The sequence below is a fragment of the Portunus trituberculatus genome, chromosome 17, assembly GCF_017591435.1.
Source record: "Portunus trituberculatus isolate SZX2019 chromosome 17, ASM1759143v1, whole genome shotgun sequence".
NCBI classification, from domain to species: Eukaryota; Metazoa; Arthropoda; class Malacostraca; order Decapoda; family Portunidae; genus Portunus; species Portunus trituberculatus.
In genome coordinates this window covers 1,797,501-1,817,500 of record NC_059271.1, presented here as the reverse complement: position 1 = coordinate 1,817,500, position 20,000 = coordinate 1,797,501, and the positions used below count along the sequence as shown (strand labels likewise).

General features: G+C 42.8%; 2 protein-coding genes across 5 annotated transcripts in view; one reads left to right on the top strand and one right to left on the bottom strand.

The window, feature by feature from the left end:
- LOC123504961 overlaps positions 1–20,000 on the top strand; it is a 124,667-nt gene that overhangs the window by 1,378 nt on the left and 103,289 nt on the right. The window lies entirely within an intron of this gene.
- LOC123505168 lies at positions 921–10,513 on the bottom strand (the record flags this gene model as incomplete). Its single annotated transcript, XM_045256329.1, has 4 exons — positions 921–963; positions 1,195–1,232; positions 2,705–2,842; positions 10,442–10,513. Coding segments are annotated over 4 exons (291 nt in total), but the record flags the coding sequence as incomplete, so codon positions are not given.

Below are 20,000 nucleotides of genomic sequence, written 5' to 3'. Positions count from 1 at the left end.
TTTTTTCATTTTCTCAACGCCAAAGTTCGTGATTTTCAAAGGTAAGAAAGAATGATTAGTCAGTTTTTTCTTGAGATTTTCTTTTCTCGTCGGTGGTTCTCTAGAGTACTTGTCGAATCATTATTGGAATGATGCGAATGGTATTAAAAGCTCTGTAAGTGAAAAGAAAGGAGTAAGAAAATAAGGGTGTGTTCTGGATGGGTTTGAAGAGTAACGGATGATATCAAAGTGTGGTAAAAATTAAAGATTGGATATTTTTTATTACCTATTTTTCTTCTTCTTTCAGTACAGAAGGGAGGTTTAGAGGAAAAAAGCTGAAAACTAGAGAATTCCTGAGTTTGCCTGTACAGAAGGGAGGGTTAGGAAAATGTACCGAAAACCAGAGAAAATTCCTGAGTTTGCCAGAAGAGAAGGGAGGGTTTAGGGAAAATGTTCCGAAAACTCGAGAGAATTTTTAAGTTTGCCAGTAGAGAAGGGAGGTTTAGAGAAAATTTAAACCTAGAGATAATTCCTGAGTTTGCAGTAAAGAAGAGAGTTTAGGGAAAATGTGCCTAAGACTCTAGAGAATTTTTGAGTTTGCCAGTAGAGAAGGGAGGGTTTAGGGAAAATAACTTAAAACTCGAGAGAATTCCTGAGTTTGCAGTGAGGAAATCGTCACGTTGTGTTTTGAAGGACAGCGACAATTCAACGACATTTCAAGCCTGTCAGAAAAAGGTGATTCCGTAAATTCTCTACTTCCTCCTCCTCCTACTACTCCTCCTCCTCCTCCTCCTCCTCCTCCTCCTCCTCCTCCTCCTCTTCTTCTTCTTCTGTTTCTTCCTCTTCCTCCTTCTCCTCGTTTTCTTTTTTTCATTCAGGTCTCTCATGTTCTTATTTTTCTCACTGCTGATGTTTTATTTTTCGTTCTCTTTCTCCTCCTCTTACTTCTTCTTCTTCTTCTTCTTCTTCTTTCTTCTTCTTCTTCTTTTTCTCGTTCTTATGTTTTCTCCTCGTTCTATTAGCGCTCCACTATCTCTTCCTCGCCGCTCGTTTCTTCCTTATCTTCCTCCTCCTCACTATTACCATCACTTCATAGTCCCTAATAGAACATAACTATCCTCCTCCTCCTCCTCCTCCTTCTCCTCCTCCTCTTCTTTCTCTCCTCCTCCTCCTCCTCCTCCTATCCCGCCTGTGTGTTCCCTGCTACCACTTGACTTTACATCTCGTCTCTCTCTCTCTCTCTCTCTCTCTCTCTCTCTCTCTCTCTCTACAGTAATGATACAAATAAGGAAAGTAAAAGCAGAACTCGTGGCTCTGTGCATTACCAGACAGTGTCAATACGAGCAAGGCAAGTGTGTCAGTGCCTGCTCTCCTACGTTTGTCCAGCCTCAGTGTGTGTGTGTGTGTGTGTGTTGTTCAGAATTAGGGCAGCGCGGACCAGGAATCACTTATCAGCCAGTCAGCAAGGCAAGCACTGGGCCTGACTAAACTCGCGCCTTGCTTGCTCTGACACTGGGGGATTAAGTCAGTGGTGAGGTAAAGGAAGCATTTCAAGAGTAGTAGCGTTGGGAGTTTAAATCTCTGGTGACCTGAAAGAGGCATTTAAAGAACAGTCCATTTAGTTTAGCGCAGGTTGCGTTTAGCGAGTGATCGAGGAGATAATAGGAAGGAGGGAGGTGAGGGTGAGCTGACGAGTAAACTAATGGTTCGTGTCTTAATAACAGCAATCATCCGCAGGTGAGAATGGAGACTGGTGACCATTTAGTCTCGCCCCGGTGCGCGCGCATACACACACACACACACACACACACACACACACACACACACACACACACACACACACACACACACTCTTTCTCTGTTTTTTTATCTTGGTTAGGAGGTAAGCCAACCAAGGGCAACAAAATAATTAAAAAAAGGCCCATTTGAGTGCTGGTTGTCGTATTTTCACGTTTCTTTTTCCCGTTGGTGATACAGAAGCCTTGTTGAATTGTCACTAGAATCGTGAAAGCATACTAGAAAATCTCAACAACTTCCACTGCAGGTGTCAGAGGGGAAACCAGGTGCTGCAGTGTTTTGGAATGCAATCTGTGGGCGGTGGAGGGGGCGCCCGGGGAAGGGTTGGCTGGCTGGAGGGATGCGAGGAGACAGGACACTGACCAAGGTCTGCGATAATTAACTTGAGAGCTTGATTTATTTTTCAGCGTAACCGGAGCGTGTATTGCGTGTAGCAGGGTGAAGGCACGGAGCGTGGACAAGTGGTGTGGCTGTACAAGGAGCGTGCAGCCAGCCATGCTTCCCTTGACGTGTTGCTCTAATGGAACCTATTAGGAAATACTCAAGTGCTTTTAAACCACTCGACACCCCGACACGAAACTAAATAGTGGGCGACCACACACTTCAGCGCCATCGCCTGCCTGCCTCTCCTTTCTCTTGCACACCAGGAAGTTCAGTTTGTTGTAAGAAAGTTTGTAACGAGAAAATTGCTCCACCACTTCTGTAGTATTTAGTGTGTAGAATTAAAGGTTTTGATCTTCCGTTTACTTTTAGTTACAAATATGATTCTTTTTTAACTTTTATGAAGACTTTTACTTTTACGAGAAGGTATGAACTGAACACTAGTAACATTTCGCAGCATCAAATTATCATTTTAATTAAAGAATGCAATTAAAGCACCATTACAAATATTTTTCTTTAAGTCTTAAAATTGGTGCCACTGAATCACCAAGACACCTTTTTGTATTGAATTTGATCCAAGGAAGCTTAAAAATGTGTTCCTTGGTGGGATGTAGGTGTTGCTAGTGAGTGGTGCGTGGCCTGCTGGTGTGGCTGGCGTTGGTGAGGGCGAGAGGGTGCTGAGGACCTGTGATGAGTCGGTGAGGGTCTCGGCTTGATGTGTTGTATTCTGAGTGAGATGGCTGCTGGCCCGCTCAACGCCACTATGTTTGCCCCTCTTCCATTTTACAATTGTATACCTTGCTCTCTCCTACTACTACAACAGTATCGCTGCTGCTACTTATATTACTACTACTACTACTACTACTACTACGACTACTCTCTCCTTAGTAATGCTTCTATACCTATTTCATCCCTATTACCACTATTCCTACGGTTGCTCTCGATGTTAAGACGTAAGTGAAGTGACAGCTGTACTCGTATCTATAGCATTAGAAGCGACTTTGTAATGGTGGTTGCGTATTAGCAGTAACCACACACATCCGTATACATCACTAACGCTATCGAGTGACATAGACAGTTTTTATTCATTTATTCATTGTCTGCCATTGATAGAGTCGTAACACTTCACCCCCGCCACCCGCACCACTACATGACTTTGCTGATACTGAAGGAAGTTGAAAGTGGCTTTAAGAATGTGGAAAATAATGAGGGAGTAATGTGCGCTATGTTGCATCACCTCTCATTCTGTACAGGTAATGCAATGAACCTTTTTGTGATAAGCTTGCTAACTGTACTGTACTTTCCTCTCTCCCTCCATCCCTCCCAGACTCCCTCCCTCCTTCCTTTTCCTCCTCCCCTCGCAATTCTCTCTTTCTCTCTCCCTCACGCGGGGTCGCCACACCAAGACCTGATTCACTTTCTCGTGTTTCTTCCGAGCATTTTTCTATAACGCAACACTTAATTGGTTTTCTTGGTGTTTCACTTGTGTTACATCGACCCGCCACTGTAAGTCTCGTGTTCTTTCCTGTTTTGTAATTTGTGCAGCGTGTAAAGAAGCGAGTGTACAATTCAGTTCACAGCGACATTAACAGCTGTTAGTTTTTTTTTTCCCCTCTCTCATCCAAATACATTTTATTCTTTTATATATATATATATATATATATATATATATATATATATATATATATATATATATATTCACTCTAAAGATCTTGATTGTAGTTCAAGGCGCGTAGTTTGGAGGACTTTTCTGATTTACCCATACTGAAATTTTGTTAGTATTTTGATTGCTACTACTGTTAAGCTTACTGCAGGTGGTAGAAGTAACAGTAGTACCAGTAGAAGTAGTAGCAGTGGTAGTAGTAGTAGTAGTAGTAGTAGTAATAGTAGTAGTAGTAGTAGTAGTAGTAGTAGTAGTAGTAGTAGTAGTAGTAGTAGTAGTAGTAGTAGTAGTAGTAGTAGTAGTAGTAGTGGTAGTAGGAGCAGTAGTAATAATAGTAGTAATAGTAGCAGAAATAATAGTAGTAATAATAGTAGTGGCAGTAGTAGTAGTAACAGTAGTAGTAGTAGTAGTAGCAGCAGCAGCAGCAGCAGCAGTAGTAGTAGTAGTAGTAGTAGTAGTAGTAGTAGTAGTAGCAGCAGCAGTAGCAGCAACAACAACATGCAACAGCAACAACAGCAGCATTCTAACTCACCTGAACTAAAGAGATATTTTGATTGTGTGTGTGAGTGTGTGTGTGTGTGTGTGTCTGTGTGATTAAAGTAAGCGGTAATGACAACGGTGATAATGATGGTGATGCTGCTAATAATGATGACCCTCTCTTGTCTTGTCTGGCGGCGTGGCGTGAGTCAATATGTAAAAAGCAAACACACATTACTGGTGAAGCGAGTCAATATCCACGACTGATTAAACCTTCATTCATACAGTCACACAGTCACTCATTTCACCGTTCACACACCACAGACACACACGGCAGTTTGCTTCACCCCTCCTCCCCCCTCTCTCTCTCTCTCTCTCTCTCTCTCTCTCTCTGATTCATTACGTAACGGCGGCACATCTTTTACGATCACTTCCCTACCTTTCCTTTCTACTTGCTCTCCTGCCTTCGTGTTTCCATTCCCTCCTCGCTTCATTCCCCAAAAGTTTATTCATCTCTGTCTCTCGTCCTCTTTTCTCACCCTTTCGCCGCATCACTGTTTGACTTCCCGGGAGAAACTAAATATTCTTCATCCATCTCATTGTCATCCTCTTTTTTTTTTTCTCTTCCATCTCCCCCTTTCCCCTCCCTTCTGTTCCCTTTCCCCCCCCTCTCTCTCTCTCTCTCTTTCTCTTTCCCTGTCTCTCTCTCTCTCTCTTTGTGTATATGCAAGTTTTGAGCAAGTATGTTATGTGTGTTTTGACCGAGTGTGGGAAAATGAGAGGAAGGAAGGAAGGGAGGGAGGGAGGGAGGGAGGGAGTGTGTGTGTGTGTGTGTGTGTGTGTGTGTGTGTGTGTGTGTGTGTGTGTGTGTGTGTGTGTGTGTGTGTGTGCAAAGTAAGACCTTCTCGCTATCAGTTTTCATTTTAAATCTTAATTTTCTTTCGTTATTTATTTCTCCTGTAAATTTACTACCCAGAGAGAGAGAGAGAGAGAGAGAGAGAGAGAGAGAGGGAGAGAGCATATCAAGTGTAATCAAAGCAGAGGCAGACAGACAGACAAACGGACAGATAGACAGACACAAAGAGACCGAAAGCAGAGCAAGATAAAAAAGAGAGAGAGAGAGAGAGAGAGAGAGAGAGAGAGAGAGAGAGAGAGAGAGAGAGAATAAAGACAGTAAGTAGTGATTATTGACATGACATAATAATACAAATAATCTCATTACACACACACACACACACACACACACACACACACACACACACACACACACACACACACACACACACACACACACACACGAAGCTTCAAATCAACACTCGAGACGCACCGAAACACAACTCCCTGCCGTTGCTCTTCACATAAACGACCCTAAAAATAATTAATGAACACACGACACTCAGCCATCAAGAGAGAGCTAAGCCACATTGCCAGTAGGGACCGAGAGAGCGTTAATGTGCTTAGGACTGTCACTCTTATGGGCTTGCAGTGGAGTGAGAGCGGTTAGTAAAGGTTTATTTAAGCTGCCTGTTAGAGTGTGAGCGTGACAGGGGCGAGTGAGAGTGACTGGGAGAGTGAGTGAGAGTGAAAATGATGGAAGGAGTGTTAGTGTTAGGTTCGTATTCTTCAACATTTCTGTACTTCACTTTCTCTATTTCAAAAGGCTTTATCTAAATTTACAGGAGTTTTTTATATGGTGATTTTATGGTTTTAGAGGCAGAAGAGGAAGATTTCTGTATTGCCAGCTGGAGAAACACTCTTCAAAATTCCGGTAATCATCTCGGTGGCCTTTGGAAAATAGTCATGATGAGAGAGAAGAGCGATTTTTAAGATGTCTTTTTCGTTCTAGAGGCAGAGTGACAAGATTTCTACATTATTAACTGGAGAAGTACTCTTGAAAACTTCACTCTATTGATCTCGGTGGCCTTGGAAAACAGTCGTGATGAGAGAGAAGAGCGATTTTTAAGGTGTTTTTTTATGATTCTAGAGGTAGAATGATAAGATTTCTACACTATCAACTGAAGAAACACTCTTGAAAACCCCGCTGATCATCTCGGTGGCCTTGGAAAGCAGTCATGGTGATAGCAAAGCGTTTCTGAATACTGACCTGAGAGTGACTGAGGGCGACAGTAAGAGGAGAAGTGTTGGAGGTTGATGTTCTGAACGTGACGGGTTCTGAGGAGGCAAGGAAATGAGGAAGAGTTACGAGGTTAGTGGTGTGGAAATAGGAAGCTTTCATTGAGGACTAGATAAATTTATGAATGAGGATGGTAAGTGGAAATAAATACGTATGTTTTATTTATTTGTCTATTTATTTGATGGATTGTTGCATCTTACATTGTTTAGTTTTTAATGGGAAAGTATATTATGGCTGACGCTTTTCCACGTTTTAGAGAGCCAGCACTCAAGTGGGCGTTTTTTTTTTTTTTAATCTTTTCTTTTTTTTTGCCCTTGGCCGGTCCTCTTCCCTACGTTAAAAGAGAAAAAAAGAAATATATACAAGTGGGTGGCAGCTAAGAGTGAAGACAGAATGGAACTAGGAAAAATTAGATAAAAGAACATAAGTTTTGAAATGATAGTAAAGAAAAATTATAGTTTTTTTTTTATTTAAGAGGGAAAAAATGACCTAGAATAAAATGTAACTAAAAAAAAAGACCTACTAAGTTGTCAGTCCCCTTGCAGATAAGAGAGAGTTAGCCCAAAAAAGGGATAAATGTCTTGAATAATGATAGTCTGTAAATTGTGATCTAGCATCGTAATAATAACAATAAAAATAATGATATTGTAATCCCTGAGAAATAAACCCTAAATAGAATAAATAATGATAGATACACGTAGACATTTACAGAGTTTATAATGAGTAAGGTATCAAGACACTTACCGTCCGTCTTTGGCTGACTCTTAGAAACCTTCACCTCAGTTAACATTTCTTATGATAAATTTTAAGGTATCAAGACACTTATCATCCGTCTTTGGCTGACACTTAGAAACCTGTACCTCAATTAACATTTCTTATGATAAATTTTAAGGTATCAAGACACTTATCATCCGTCTTTGGCTGACACTTAGAAACCTTCACCTCAGTTAACATTTCTTGTCGTAATCTTTGTTCCTGTTGCCTGAGTTCTTACATGAAAAAAAGTAATAAAAAAAGAATATATTAATGGACACCACGACAAAGAAACTAAAGTAAAATGACATTAAACAGTGAGCATTTTTTTTATTAGACAGTGGCCATTTTATTGACTGGCTTTTGTTTCTTTTCTAGGTTACTGGTTATGAAGGAGAGCTTTGGTGATTATTCTTTTCACTTCATTTCTTTTTTAATCAGTCACTCCTTTGTGTCTCAAAACTCTTGGTTTACAGTGGACCTTTTTGTTTGTTGTGGGCGTTATATTTTGCATGACAGTGGGCCTTTTTGTGTTTGCTGTGGCCTTTTTCTGTTTGTTGTGGTCTTTTTCTGTTTGTTGTGGCCTTTTCTGTTTGCTGTGACCTTTTCTGTTTGCTGTGATCTGTTTTTTTTCTGTGACCTTTTTCTGTTTGCTGTGGCCTTTTTCTGTTTGCTGTTGTTAATTTTTCTGTTTGCTGTATGCTGTGGCCTGTTTCTGTTTGCTGTGGCCTTTTCTGTTTCATGTGGCCTTCTCTGTTTGCTGTGACCTTTTCTGTTTGCTGTGGTCTTTTTCTGTTTGCTGTGGCCTTTTTCTGTTTGCTGTGGCCTTTTCTGTGTGCTGTTGTTTATTTTTCTGTTTGCTGTGGCCTTTTTCTGTTTGCTGTGATCTTTTTCTGTTTGCTGTGGCCTTTTCTGTATCTGTGACCTTTTTCTGTTTGTTGTGGTCTTTTTCTGTTTGCTGTGGCCTTTTTCTGTTTGCTGTGGCCTTTTTCTGTTTGCTGTGACCTTTTCTGTTTGCTGTTATCTTTTTTATTTGTGACCTTTTTCTGTTTGCTGTGGCCTTTTTCTGTTTGCTGTGACCTTTTTCTGTTGGCTGTGGCCTTTTATGTTTGCTGTGACCATTTTCTGTTTGCTGTTGTTTATTTTTATGTTTGCTGTGGTCTTTTTCTGTTTGCTGTGGCCTTTTTCTGTTTGCTGTGGTATTTTTCTGTTTGCTGTAACCTTTTACTGTTTGCTGTGACGTTGTTCTGTTTGCTGTGACCTTTTACTGTTTGCTGTGGTTTATTTTTCTGTTTGCTGGGCCTTTTTGTGTTTGTTTGACAGTGGACTTTTCTGTTCGCTGTGGCCTTTTTTCTGGTTGCTGTCTTTTATTTGTTTGCTGTGGTCTTTTTCTGTTTGCTGTGGGCTTTTTCTGTTTGCAGTTTTTTTGTTTGCTGTGGCCTTTTTCTATTTGCTGGGGCCTTTTCCTATTTGCTGTTTTTTTTTTGTTTGCTGGGGCCTTTTTTGTTTGACAGTGGCTTTTTTCTGTTGGCTGTGGCCTTTTATGTTTGCTGTGACCTTTTTCTGTTTGCTGTTGTTTATTTTTATGTTTGCTGTGGTGTTTTTCTGTTTGCTGTGACCTTTTCTGTTTGCTGTTGTTTATTTTTATGTTTGCTGTGGCCTTTTTCTGTCTGCTGTGACCTTTTTCTGTTTGCTGTGGTCTTTTACTGTTTGCTGTGACATTTTTCTGTTTGCTGGGACCTTTTTCTGTTTGCTGGGACCTTTTTCTGTTTGCTGTGGCCTTTTTCAGTATGTTGTGACCTTTTTCTTTTTGTTGTTGCCTTTTTCTGTTTCCTGTGACCTTTTTCTGTTTGCTGGGGCCTTTTTTGTTTGACAGTGGCTTTTTTCTATTTGCTGAGTTTTTTTCTGTTTGCTGTGACCTTTTTCAGTTTGCTGTGGTCTTTTTTTGTTTGAAAGTGCCCTATTTTGCTGAGCCTTTTTATTTCAGTGAGCCTTTTCTTTAATTTTTTTCGTCGCCCTTTGCCAGTTTTCCCCTCATAAGCATAAAAATACTACCTTAATTAATCCCTTCAGTACTGAGGCGCATTTTTACATAGATTTTTTTTTTTTTTTGTATGATTCGTCAATTTTATTTACAATAGGAAGGTTCTATTGAAGGTCAGAAGATTAACCCTTGAGTACCATATTGCGTTTCCATATTAACTCTGCTTACTATTTGATGATTTTATACACCCTCAGAACTTATGTGGGGTATTAGAATGGTGAAGACTGTGGCCATTAATATTCTGATCTCCATAGACCCTTCCTAATGTCAATAAAATGGGCTAATCGTATACAAATCTGAAGGTAAAAATGTATTACAGTATTGAAGAGGTTAACGGCCAGAGTCTTCACTATTCTATCTCCCACCCCCCATAAGATTCTAAAGCTGTATAAAATCACCAAGTACTAACCAGAATGAATATGGCAACGCGTCCTGGTACTGAAGAGATTAATTAAGTCCACGTGACACATCTGGTTACCTCGGGGCTCTTGTACACAGCTTGTGGTGTTTCTTGGGTAAGTTTCAGTTTAAAACAAGCACCAAACACACCCAAAACACCGCAAAACACAACACCAAAACACACCAAAAAAAAAAAACTCACAAAAACATCTCTAAAACACCCCAAAACACCGTAAAACACATCAACACCAAAACACCCACCAAAAAATTCAAAAACACCCCCAAAAACATCACAAAAACACTCCAAAAACACCATTTGTACTGTTGACAACTTTCCCAGGAGGACGCGAGGGCAGACCAGGGTAAGGAGACGTGACGATGACGAGTGAGTTATGAAATCCCAAACTAACCTTACATGTCCCCGCCACTTGTTTTCCCTTCGTCACCCTCTTCCCTCCCTCCCTCCCTCCCTCCCTGCCTCCCTCCCTCCTCTCACTACCTCTCCCTCTCTCTCTCATGTTTCCCTTGCTCTCCTTGCCCCCATCTTGCCTTCCCCTCTCCTTATTCCCCTTTCCCTTTCTCTCTCTCTCTCTCTCTCTCTCTCTCTCTCTCTCTCTCTCTCTCTCTCTCTCTCTCTCTCTCTCTCTCTCTCTCTGTTCCCTCACTTCTTATCCTGCTTCCAGTGTTATTTTTCCTCATCCGCTGCCTATAACTTTCCTTCTCTCTCTCTCTCTCTCTCTCTCTCTCTCTCTCTCTCTCTCTCTCTCTCTCTCTCTCTCTCTCTCTCTCTCTCTCGTGTGTTTCCTTCTTCCCTCTTTTCTTTGTTTTCCTGCCGCCTTTTCTTCCATCTTTCTCTTTTTTCTTTACTTTTTTGCTTACTTTTTTTTTCTCTCGTTTTTCATCTCATCTTCTTTCCCATCTCTTCTCGTTATCCTTGCCCTCCTCGCTACTCTAGTTTCTTCTGTCCTCTTCCTCTTCAACTCCTCCTCCTCCTCCTCCTCCTCCTCCTCCTCCTCCTCCTCCTCCATCCACAGAAGTCACGCTGCCTTGAAACCAAATCCATCTTGCGAAACGTAACAAGACATAAATAGAAAATTAATTTGACGCCAGAACGAAAAAATAAGTAAAGAAAAAGAAAAGGAGAGAGCAAAAACATAAAAAAAACCAAGCTTTATATTATTTTACACGAATGATAATTTGTTTCTGTCTCTCTTTTATCTCAGACGATAATGGTGATAGTGATGATTATGATAATGATGCTTGTGTGTGTGTGTGTGTGTGTGTGTGTGTGTGTGTGTGTGTGTGTGTGAGTGATGATGCAAGGGTAAGAGTAGAATATAGTTAGTTTTTATGATGATGACAAAAATGATGGAGAGAAGAGGAAAAGAGAGAGAGAGGGGAAAAGGAGAGAGAGAGAGAGAGAGAGAGAGAGAGAGAGAGAGAGAGAGAGAGAGATGAAAGTAAAGTGAAGGAAAGAAACGGATGAGAGGGTGAGGGGATGAAAGGAGAGAGGAGACAGACAGATCAACGGACAAGAGAAGGCCACACACACACACACACACACACACACACACACACACACACACACACACACACACACACACACACACACACACACACACACACACACACACACTAAGCATCTAATATCGCCTGGTTCCATCATTATCTGTCACTCAATCTTATCATAAAATTTTTCAAGTTTGTCAAGTTTGTGATTCGTCTCTCGCCCTTCATGGACAACAATCTGTTTAATATCCCGCGGTGTGACTTGGGACAGCATTAACTCGCTCTCTGTGGCTTGTAAACACTGGAGACAAGAGAGTAACAACGTGCCTGGGCAGTGTTGTAATGACCTAAACAAGAAGAGAAGTAGTGGTGGATCTGTTCATAACTTAACAGAGACAAGCAAGATTTTACTAGAGAGGAAATAGAGGAACAATGTGTGGGCAGTGTTCTAATGACGACTTAAGCAAGAAGAACAGTAGTGAGGGCTTATTGTAGTCCAATTAACAGATATGCTAACACATGAGAGGCAATAGAGGAACAGCGTGTCTGGACAGTGTTCTAATGATGACCTAAGCAAGAAGAGAAGTAGTGGTGCATCTGTTTATAACTTAACAGAGACAAACAAGACATTATTAGGGAGGCAATAGAGTAACAATGTGTCTGGGCAGTGTTCTGATGACGACTTAAGCAAGAAGAACAGTAGTGGTGGGTCTGATTATAGTCCAGCAAACAGATACTAACAAAACATTACTAGAGAGGCAATAGAGTAACAATGTGTCTGGGCAGTGTTCTAATGACTTAAGCAAGAGGAACAGTTGTAATTGAGTTGATTATGACCGAACTAACCCATGCAATCGAGGTATTACTTAAGAGGCAACAGAGGAGCCATGTTTATGGATAATGTTTTAATGACGTGTCTGGCCAGTGTTTTGATGACGACCTAAATAAGAGAACCAGTAGCGATTGAGTTTATTATAACTTAACTAACACCTAACTTAACACATACATACAGAAAGAACATTAGGACCAGACAGGGTTTTTACAATGAGCTAACCACACACTACAAAATACTATGAACGAACTAACACGGACAGCCAAGATATAGTACCGTTGTTAATCTTGCGCGCTGGTGACAAGAATTTTACCTTGAACTGAAACATCTGGTGACGGTTTAAAATGATTGTCTCTGCTTAGTATATTAAATGAGGGCTCGCTTATAGACAGAGCTCGCAGCGTGTATGTTTGTTAATGTTTTGCAGTGTATGGTGTGTTTGTATCTGTGGTTTTTCGCTTAAGTTACAGGTTTAGTGCCAGCATCTGTGTTTGACGAGATGCGTGTGTGTGTGTGTGTGTGTGTGTGTGTGTGTGACTGCGTATATACTGTGGTCTATGAAATATCTACATATCTATCTATTTACCTGTGTGTGTGTGTGTGTGTGTGTGTGTGTGTGACTGCGTATATACTGTGGTCTATGAAATATCTACATATCTATCTATTTACCTGTGTGTGTGTGTGTGTGTGTGTGTGTGTGTGTGTGTGTGTGTGTGTGTGTGTGTGTGTGTGTGTGTGTGTGTGTGTGTGTGTGTGTGTGTGTGTGTGTGTGTGTGTGTGTGTGTGTGTGTGTCACGTACAATTCACGGAACCCACCATCACGTGAGGCAGTGACGGAATCATACATCTGCTACTCACACACTGCACCATCAAGACCACCACCACCACCACGACAAGCCTTCCCGGTGCAGCCAAGGCCTTCCGTCAGCCGCCAAGCGTTCCTCTCCCCTCCACCTTGGACAAACCCGCCGCCAAGGGAACCAACCAGCAGCTTATTCTGTTATTCCTATCTCTTGCTGAACGTCCGTGTTAGGCGAGCCGCATCTCATATTTCACTCATTTTTATTCCTCTGCTTCGTAATCTTTTCCTTCGTTTATAAATTTTCACCCAAGTATTTTCTTACATTCGGGATAAGAGAGAGAAAGAGAATAATGAGGTGGAGGAGAAGGAGGGAGACGAGAAAGAGGAGAATAAGAGAGTAAATGGAGGTGATTTGCGAGATACAGCGGTCGAGGCTTCGCGGAGACAAGAAAATGCCTGTCTTCACTTTGGTGGTCGTGTGTTGGCTTTCAGTGGTCAGTGGTGGGCGGCGGTCAGGAGGGGGAGAGGGAGAAGGAGAGGGTATTTACTGGCCAGGGAGACGTGTGGCACTCTGTTGTTTTGGGTAGTAAGGAAGAGAAAAGATATGCTGAGAATTGTCTGAGATGAAAGGAATTTTTTTTTTTACGTTTGCTTGCGTGTGTGTGTGTGTGTGTGTGTGTGTGTGTGTGTGTGTGTGTGTGTGTGGTTTATGAAGAGGCGTTTCCAGGAAGTTCTATATCATGTGTGTCACAAGAGAGAGAGAGAGAGAGAGAGAGAGAGAGAGAGAGAGAGAGAGAGAGAGAGAGATTAAACAGACAGGCAGACAAGGCAGACGGACAAGCATAAAATGAGTGGAAGAAAGGAACACCCGAAGACGACAACGCAGCGTGGCGGAGTGTGACGCTCTCATAATTGTGATGCACGACCCGAGACACAGGACACCGCCGCCGTCAGGGACCCGCCGCCCTTGGACACCCTCTTCGGGATCTCATCTCATCTGGACGTCTTTTGTCTCCCGCCCACCTCCTCTCACTCCCATCCCTCCCTGCGCGGTAAACTCTTACTTTCTCTCCTCTCCCTTGCTCTCCCCCTCCCTCCCTCGTTCTATGCTCCCCAGGTCCCTTCCCTCAGTCACACAGACGGAGATAAATCCAGTAATTTCGGCAACACAAAGGCAAGAGGGAGAGAAAGAGTGAGATGAGGGAGGGAGGAGGGAGGGAGTGGCGGTGACGGAGGAGGGAGGCTCGCCAGTACCGTGTTTACAGTTGTTCCTCGCGTCCCACTCTTGTTTGCACGGCTGGCCTGACGCTGCACTCCCTCAGGTCACCGCCGCGCCATCACTCTCTGTTGCGGGGCCACCCTTGTGTTCACGCCCCTGCCAAGGTCACGGGGCACGGCAGCGAAGCTCTTCCATAAACAAAAGCGTACTCGCCGGGCCGCATCTGTTGTGTATTAGCGGCCTGCGGGGCGTGACGGTCGCACCGCCGTGATGGCCTCGCCACTCGCCTGACGTCACAAACAGGCGAGCACTGACACCATAACTTCTCTTCCCTTTGCTGTAGAAATGAGTTTGTTTTTTCAATATTTTCACTTGGCTTTTTGTCGCTTGGTTCAGCTGCGCTGCCTCGCCCCAGCGACTTGCGCGGTGAATTCACCCCGCCCTTGCGCTGTTCCTCGGCCGCGCGGTGACAGGCGACACCGAGGGGCGGCCGGTGACTCGAAAATCCATGGCGTGTCTTGTGGTGACTCTTGGCGTCGCGGCTGTGGCGACGCCCCGGCGCGGCTCAGCCTTTGTGTCCCGGCACAGGTTTCATTTCATGTTTTTCTTTATCTTCATCCGTGTCGCCGAGAAGGAACGTCTAAAGAAAATGGAGGTTCAAGAGATTATTACCTGCCTCCCTCACCAATCCCCAGTGGCCCGTGTGTGGCCCCTTCAAGGATCGCGCCGCCACGTTTCCACTTACGAAAGAATGAGTTTTAAGCCTACAAGACATTATAAGATATGCATAGTCATAAGGAAAAGATTAATTGTTTTTAATATATATATATATATATATATATATATATATATATATTTTTTTTTTTTTTTTTTTTTTAATAAAACAAAAATCACGAGGGGCGCAGGTGGTGGTGGTGGTGGCAGCGGTAGTGGTGGTGGTGGTGGTGGTGGTGGTGGTCCAGGTGTCCGGGTGAAGAGGGTTACCTAACAGAGTGTCTAAGACGAGCGTGGAGATTCATTACCAGTAGTTTGGTTGTTATGACTTTACAAATTGCGTGTGGCGTTTTGATGTAGAGGGGCCGCGCTACAGCCTGGACGGGCCGGGTGAGGTGGCGGGAGCGAGCCCAGCGCACATCTGTTATTGTTACCCTCACATTACTTTCTCCACACGACGCCCTCAGGTGCTCTTCGGGAACTTATTCAGCTGCTCCTCGGGTGGTGGCGGTGGTGGTGGTTACTGCGGCACTCAAGGCGCCCTCTTGCCTGCTGGTGTTTGTACGTAAGACTGCGTACAGACTCGCAACAAACGGTGAGGTGTCGCTTCTCGTGTACGAAAAATGCGTCCGACACGGTGGAGAATTTTAAAGGCTATTATTTCGAAAGACGGGAAAGTTTTAAAGATATGAAGAGTTTGAACCCGATCGCGGTGTTGCCCAACCTGCCAGCCAACCAGTCAGCCAGCCAATCAGCCAGCCAACCAGCCATCCCACCAGCCAGCCAACCAGTCAGTCAGCCACCCCCCCCAGCCAGCCAGCCAGCCAACCAGTCAGCCAGCCAATCAGCCAGCCAACCAGCCATCCCACCAGCCAGCCAACCAGTCAGTCAACCACCCCCCCTAGCCAGCCAGCCAGCCAACCAGTCAGAAAACCAGTCAACCAGCCAACCAGCCATCCCACCAGCCAGCCCACTAGCCAACAAGTCTGCCCATCAGTCAGCCAGTTACCCAGCCAGCCACTCCACCACCCCACCAGCCAGCCAGCCAGTTACCCCATAAGCCAGCCAACCAGCCACCCCACCAGCCAGCCAGCCAGCCAGCCTTCACTCTCTCTTCCGACCTTCACGCCTCGTTATGATAAAGAATCCAGGCATTGCATCACGTCATGCACCACTTAAAGCTACATCCAGGAATCTCTTCCGCCTCGCCCGCTCTTCCTTTCCTTCCAACGCCGAGTCTGAAATGTTTAGAGTCGTTTTGAGTGAATGGTTGGTGTGACTGTTTTCAAGTGGTTGTTTTTCAAGTGGTTATTTTAATTTTTTTTCAAGTGGTTGTTTTTCAAGTGGTTGTTTTGGAGTGGCTGGTGTGACTGCTTTCATGAGCCTCGATGGTTAATCATGGTCTCACTTCATCTTTACTAGTGTTACAGAATCGGCGTTAAATTATCACTGAAATAATTCAAACATCTTCAAAATCTCAGGAACTTTCACCGGTCTACTTAACTCCTTCACGGCGATATGAGCCACTTGACACCACTAAAACCACATTAGATTACTATTATAAGTACCTACAATAAGGAAAACAGGATTGAACAATTTTTTTCCAAGTGTCTAGTTAGCAAAGTGTTTAGAAGTGTCTGTAGAAGGAAACAGAATATTCCCAGAGATGAATTATGGGAAATTGCAACCAAACAGCAATGAAAGGATTAAAGTAGAGGAGATAAGAGACTGAAACGGTCGAGAGTACGAATATTACTCTGCCCATGTTTGGCCGGCCCGCTAAGAGGGTGGCATCGCGGTCATTAGAAAGAGCTCAAGGCAGAACGACAAGATCAGCCCATCCATCAGAGGTTGTCCCATAGAAAGCAACCTCCAGATCCTTATATGGCTGCCAGTCACTGTGCTCCATTAACGGCTTCAATACTGGGACACATTTTTACTTTTGAGATTTGGGTGTGATTAGACCATTTTATTTACATTAGGAAGAGTCTATGGAGGTCAGAATATTAATGGCCAGAGTCTTCACTATTTGAATTCCCCACATGAGTTCCTGAAGCTGTATAAAGTCACCAGATGTAAGCAGAATGAATATAGAAACGCGTCATGGTGCTGAAGGGTTAAACACAATTTCACCATCTTACCTGCGCTGTTCCTGTTCAATCAGCTGCGACCGGGGGAGTTACGAGACTAAAAAGGATCATTGTTAGAAATTATTGCGTATATTCATGGTCTGTGGGAAATCTTCAAAGTTATACAATTAGACTTAGAGAGGTTGGTAATATTTCTGATCATGGTCTAAAGATGAAAGGTAATGTAAGTACGCACTGATGGTTTTTTGGTGTGAGTAATAGAGGTGAAATTGCAGAGAAAGGAATAACTTTGGCTGAAGGGGACACAAAAAGGTAAACAAAGGCAATGTAACTTAAGATTTATATTCTCTTTAAGCCACAGGAGTTTGAAAGTTATGCCAAACTCTCATTCGTTGATTTTCCTGTGCACTGTTTGACTTTCGTTGACAACCTTCACGTGATGTTCTCAGAATGTCGCTGCGAGAATATAAACTGTACTGTACTAGAAAATCAGTAATGGAGAGTCTGCAAAAAAAGATCAGGTCTGACGCATCACACTGTTATAGAGATCTGAATCCTTTCAATACTGGGACACATTTATATCTTGAGATTTGTGCACGATTACACCATTTTATTGACATTGGGAAGGGTCTATGGAGGTCAGATGATTAATGGCTACAGTCTTCACTACTTTAATCCCCCACATAAGTTTTTGAGGCTGTATAAAATCACCATATAGTAAGCAGAATGAATATGGAAACGCGTCATGGTGCTGAAGGGGTTAACGTGGCTGTCGAAGATAGACAAATAAAAGAAGAAAACAACAATATTACAATTCACTTGAAAGCAGAGAGAGAGAGAGAGAGAGAGAGAGAGAGAGAGAGAGAGAGAGAGAGAGAGAGAGACAGACAGACAGAGAAAGAATATGGAGTACATCAACATTCCAAAACTTAACAATAAAGAAAAAAAATACACATAAAAACAAAGATGGCGGTAGACAAATACACAACCAAGCATATAAACCGCCAGTGATCGGTAAATAGAAGAGTAACAGACTAAAACATGGAAGTAAAAGTGCGCAAGTGGCTAAATGAGTGACAGATACAAGTCCCGCAGCAGTACCGTGGTCACACATCGCCGCGGTGCAAGGGAAACTAACCTCAGCAGCCGGCGAGTGAGAGTCAGCTGGGTGAGTGAGTGAGTGTGTGAGTGAGTGCGGTTGTCCTCACGTTTTTTGTGGACGCACCTCATTGCCCGCTCCCACATGGCCTCGATTGGAGAGAGCGAGAGTAAGGTCCGTATTCAGAAACACTTTGCTCTCTCACCATGGCTGTTTTCCAAGGCCCCAGAGGTGACGAGCGGGGTCTTCAAGAGCGTTTCTATAGTTAGTCGTGTAGAAATCTTATCATTCAGCTTCTAAAATTGTGAAAACTCCTTAAAAATCGCTCTTCTCTCACCACGATTATTTTCCAAGGCCACAGAGATGATTGGTCGAGTTTTCAAGAGTGTTTCTTTAGTTAGTAATGTAGAAATCTTATCAATCTACCTCTAGAACCATAAAAACTCCTTATAAAACGTTTTGCTCTCACTATTACTATTTTCCAAGGCTACAGAGATGATTAGCGGGGTTTTCGAGAGAAATCTTATCAATCTGCCTCTAAAACGCTATAAAACGCTTTGGTCTCTCACCACGATTGTTTTCCAAGGTCATAGACATGGTTAGCGGGAATTTCAAGAGTGTTTCTATAGTTAATAGTGTAGAAATCTTATCATTCAGCCTCTAGAACCATAAAAATTTTAAAAATCACTCTTCTCTCTCACCAAGACTATTTTTCGAGGCCATGAAAATGATTAGCAGGGTTTTCAAGTACGTTTCTATAGTCAATAATGTAGAAATCTTAATAAAACTCCTCTCTCTCACCACGACTATTTTCTAAGAGCATAGAGATGACTAACGGTATTTTCAAGAGCGTTTTTTTCAGTTAATAATATAAAAATCTTATCAGTCTGCCTCTATAACCGTAAAAACACCTTTAAAAAAAACTCGCGTGTAAATTTAAACAAAGCCTTTTGAAATAGTGGAGGTGAAGCGCAGAAATGTTTGCGAATACAAGCTTTAGAGTACCCCGCCCCACAGTCCCCGAGGCGCCTCTTCCTTACTGAGCTCCGGCCGGTGAGTCGCTGAAGTGGTATGTGGCGTGCTGGCGAGTCCCGGAGTGAAGGGCGTGTGTCTACTCTGTCCATACTCCTTCCTGCTTCCCTGGTCTGGTTCCCTGCTTGCCATACCTGCTTCCTTCCTTCTTCCTTCCTTCCTTCCTTCCTTGTCTCCATTTTTTGTCTTGTGTCCTTTAGAGTCTTGCTTTATTAATTCTTTTCTGCTTTTTTTTCAGTCATTTCTTTTATCTGTCCCCCTTCAGTATATCTTTTGTCTTCTTCGTGTTCTTTATAATCTTGCTAACTAACTCCTTTTTGGTTTTTATTCAGTCATTTGTTTTTATCTGTCCTTCTTCAGTAGTTCTTTTGTCTTCTTCAGTAAGTCTTTTATATTCTCCTTCATTAGTTTAGTTCCATTTCTCCCTTCTTTTCTATGTTCGTCTTTATCAACTCTCACATATACGTCTTCTCAGTAACTCTAATATCTATGACTTCTTTTTGTACATCTTTCCAGTGTCTCCTTTACTAATTCTTTCTTATCTCCTCCTTCAGTATCTCTTTCTTATGTCCTTCAATGATTCTCTCTTCTATTTTCTTCCTGCGTTTCCTTCTAACTTACCTAAATCTGTTTCTTTCTTTTAACCTCTTCAGTACCACGACGCATTTTCACATTCACTATGGTTACTATTTGGTGATTTTATACACCTTCAGAAACTCATGTGGGGATTAAAAATAGTGGAAGTCTCTGGCCATTAATCTTCTGACCTCCATAGACCCTTCCTAATGCAAATGAAATCACCTAATCATACCCAAAACTCTAGGTAAAAATTGCGTCTCAGAATTGAAGGAGTTAGAAGCCTTCAATGCGCTTCTCTTTGTTCCCTTCAGTTCTTCACCGCCTCCCACCTGCGTCCATCCAGCCTCGACTTTCTCTGCTTTCATAATTCTTATATTTTTTTTCTTTCTTTCTCTTTCTCTTCCAGTGGTCAACCAACTCGTGTGTTCTGAAGCGCACCTTTATTCCAAGACAGCATTCCTCCTTGTGTGTGTTGTGTGTGTGTGTGTGTGTGTGTG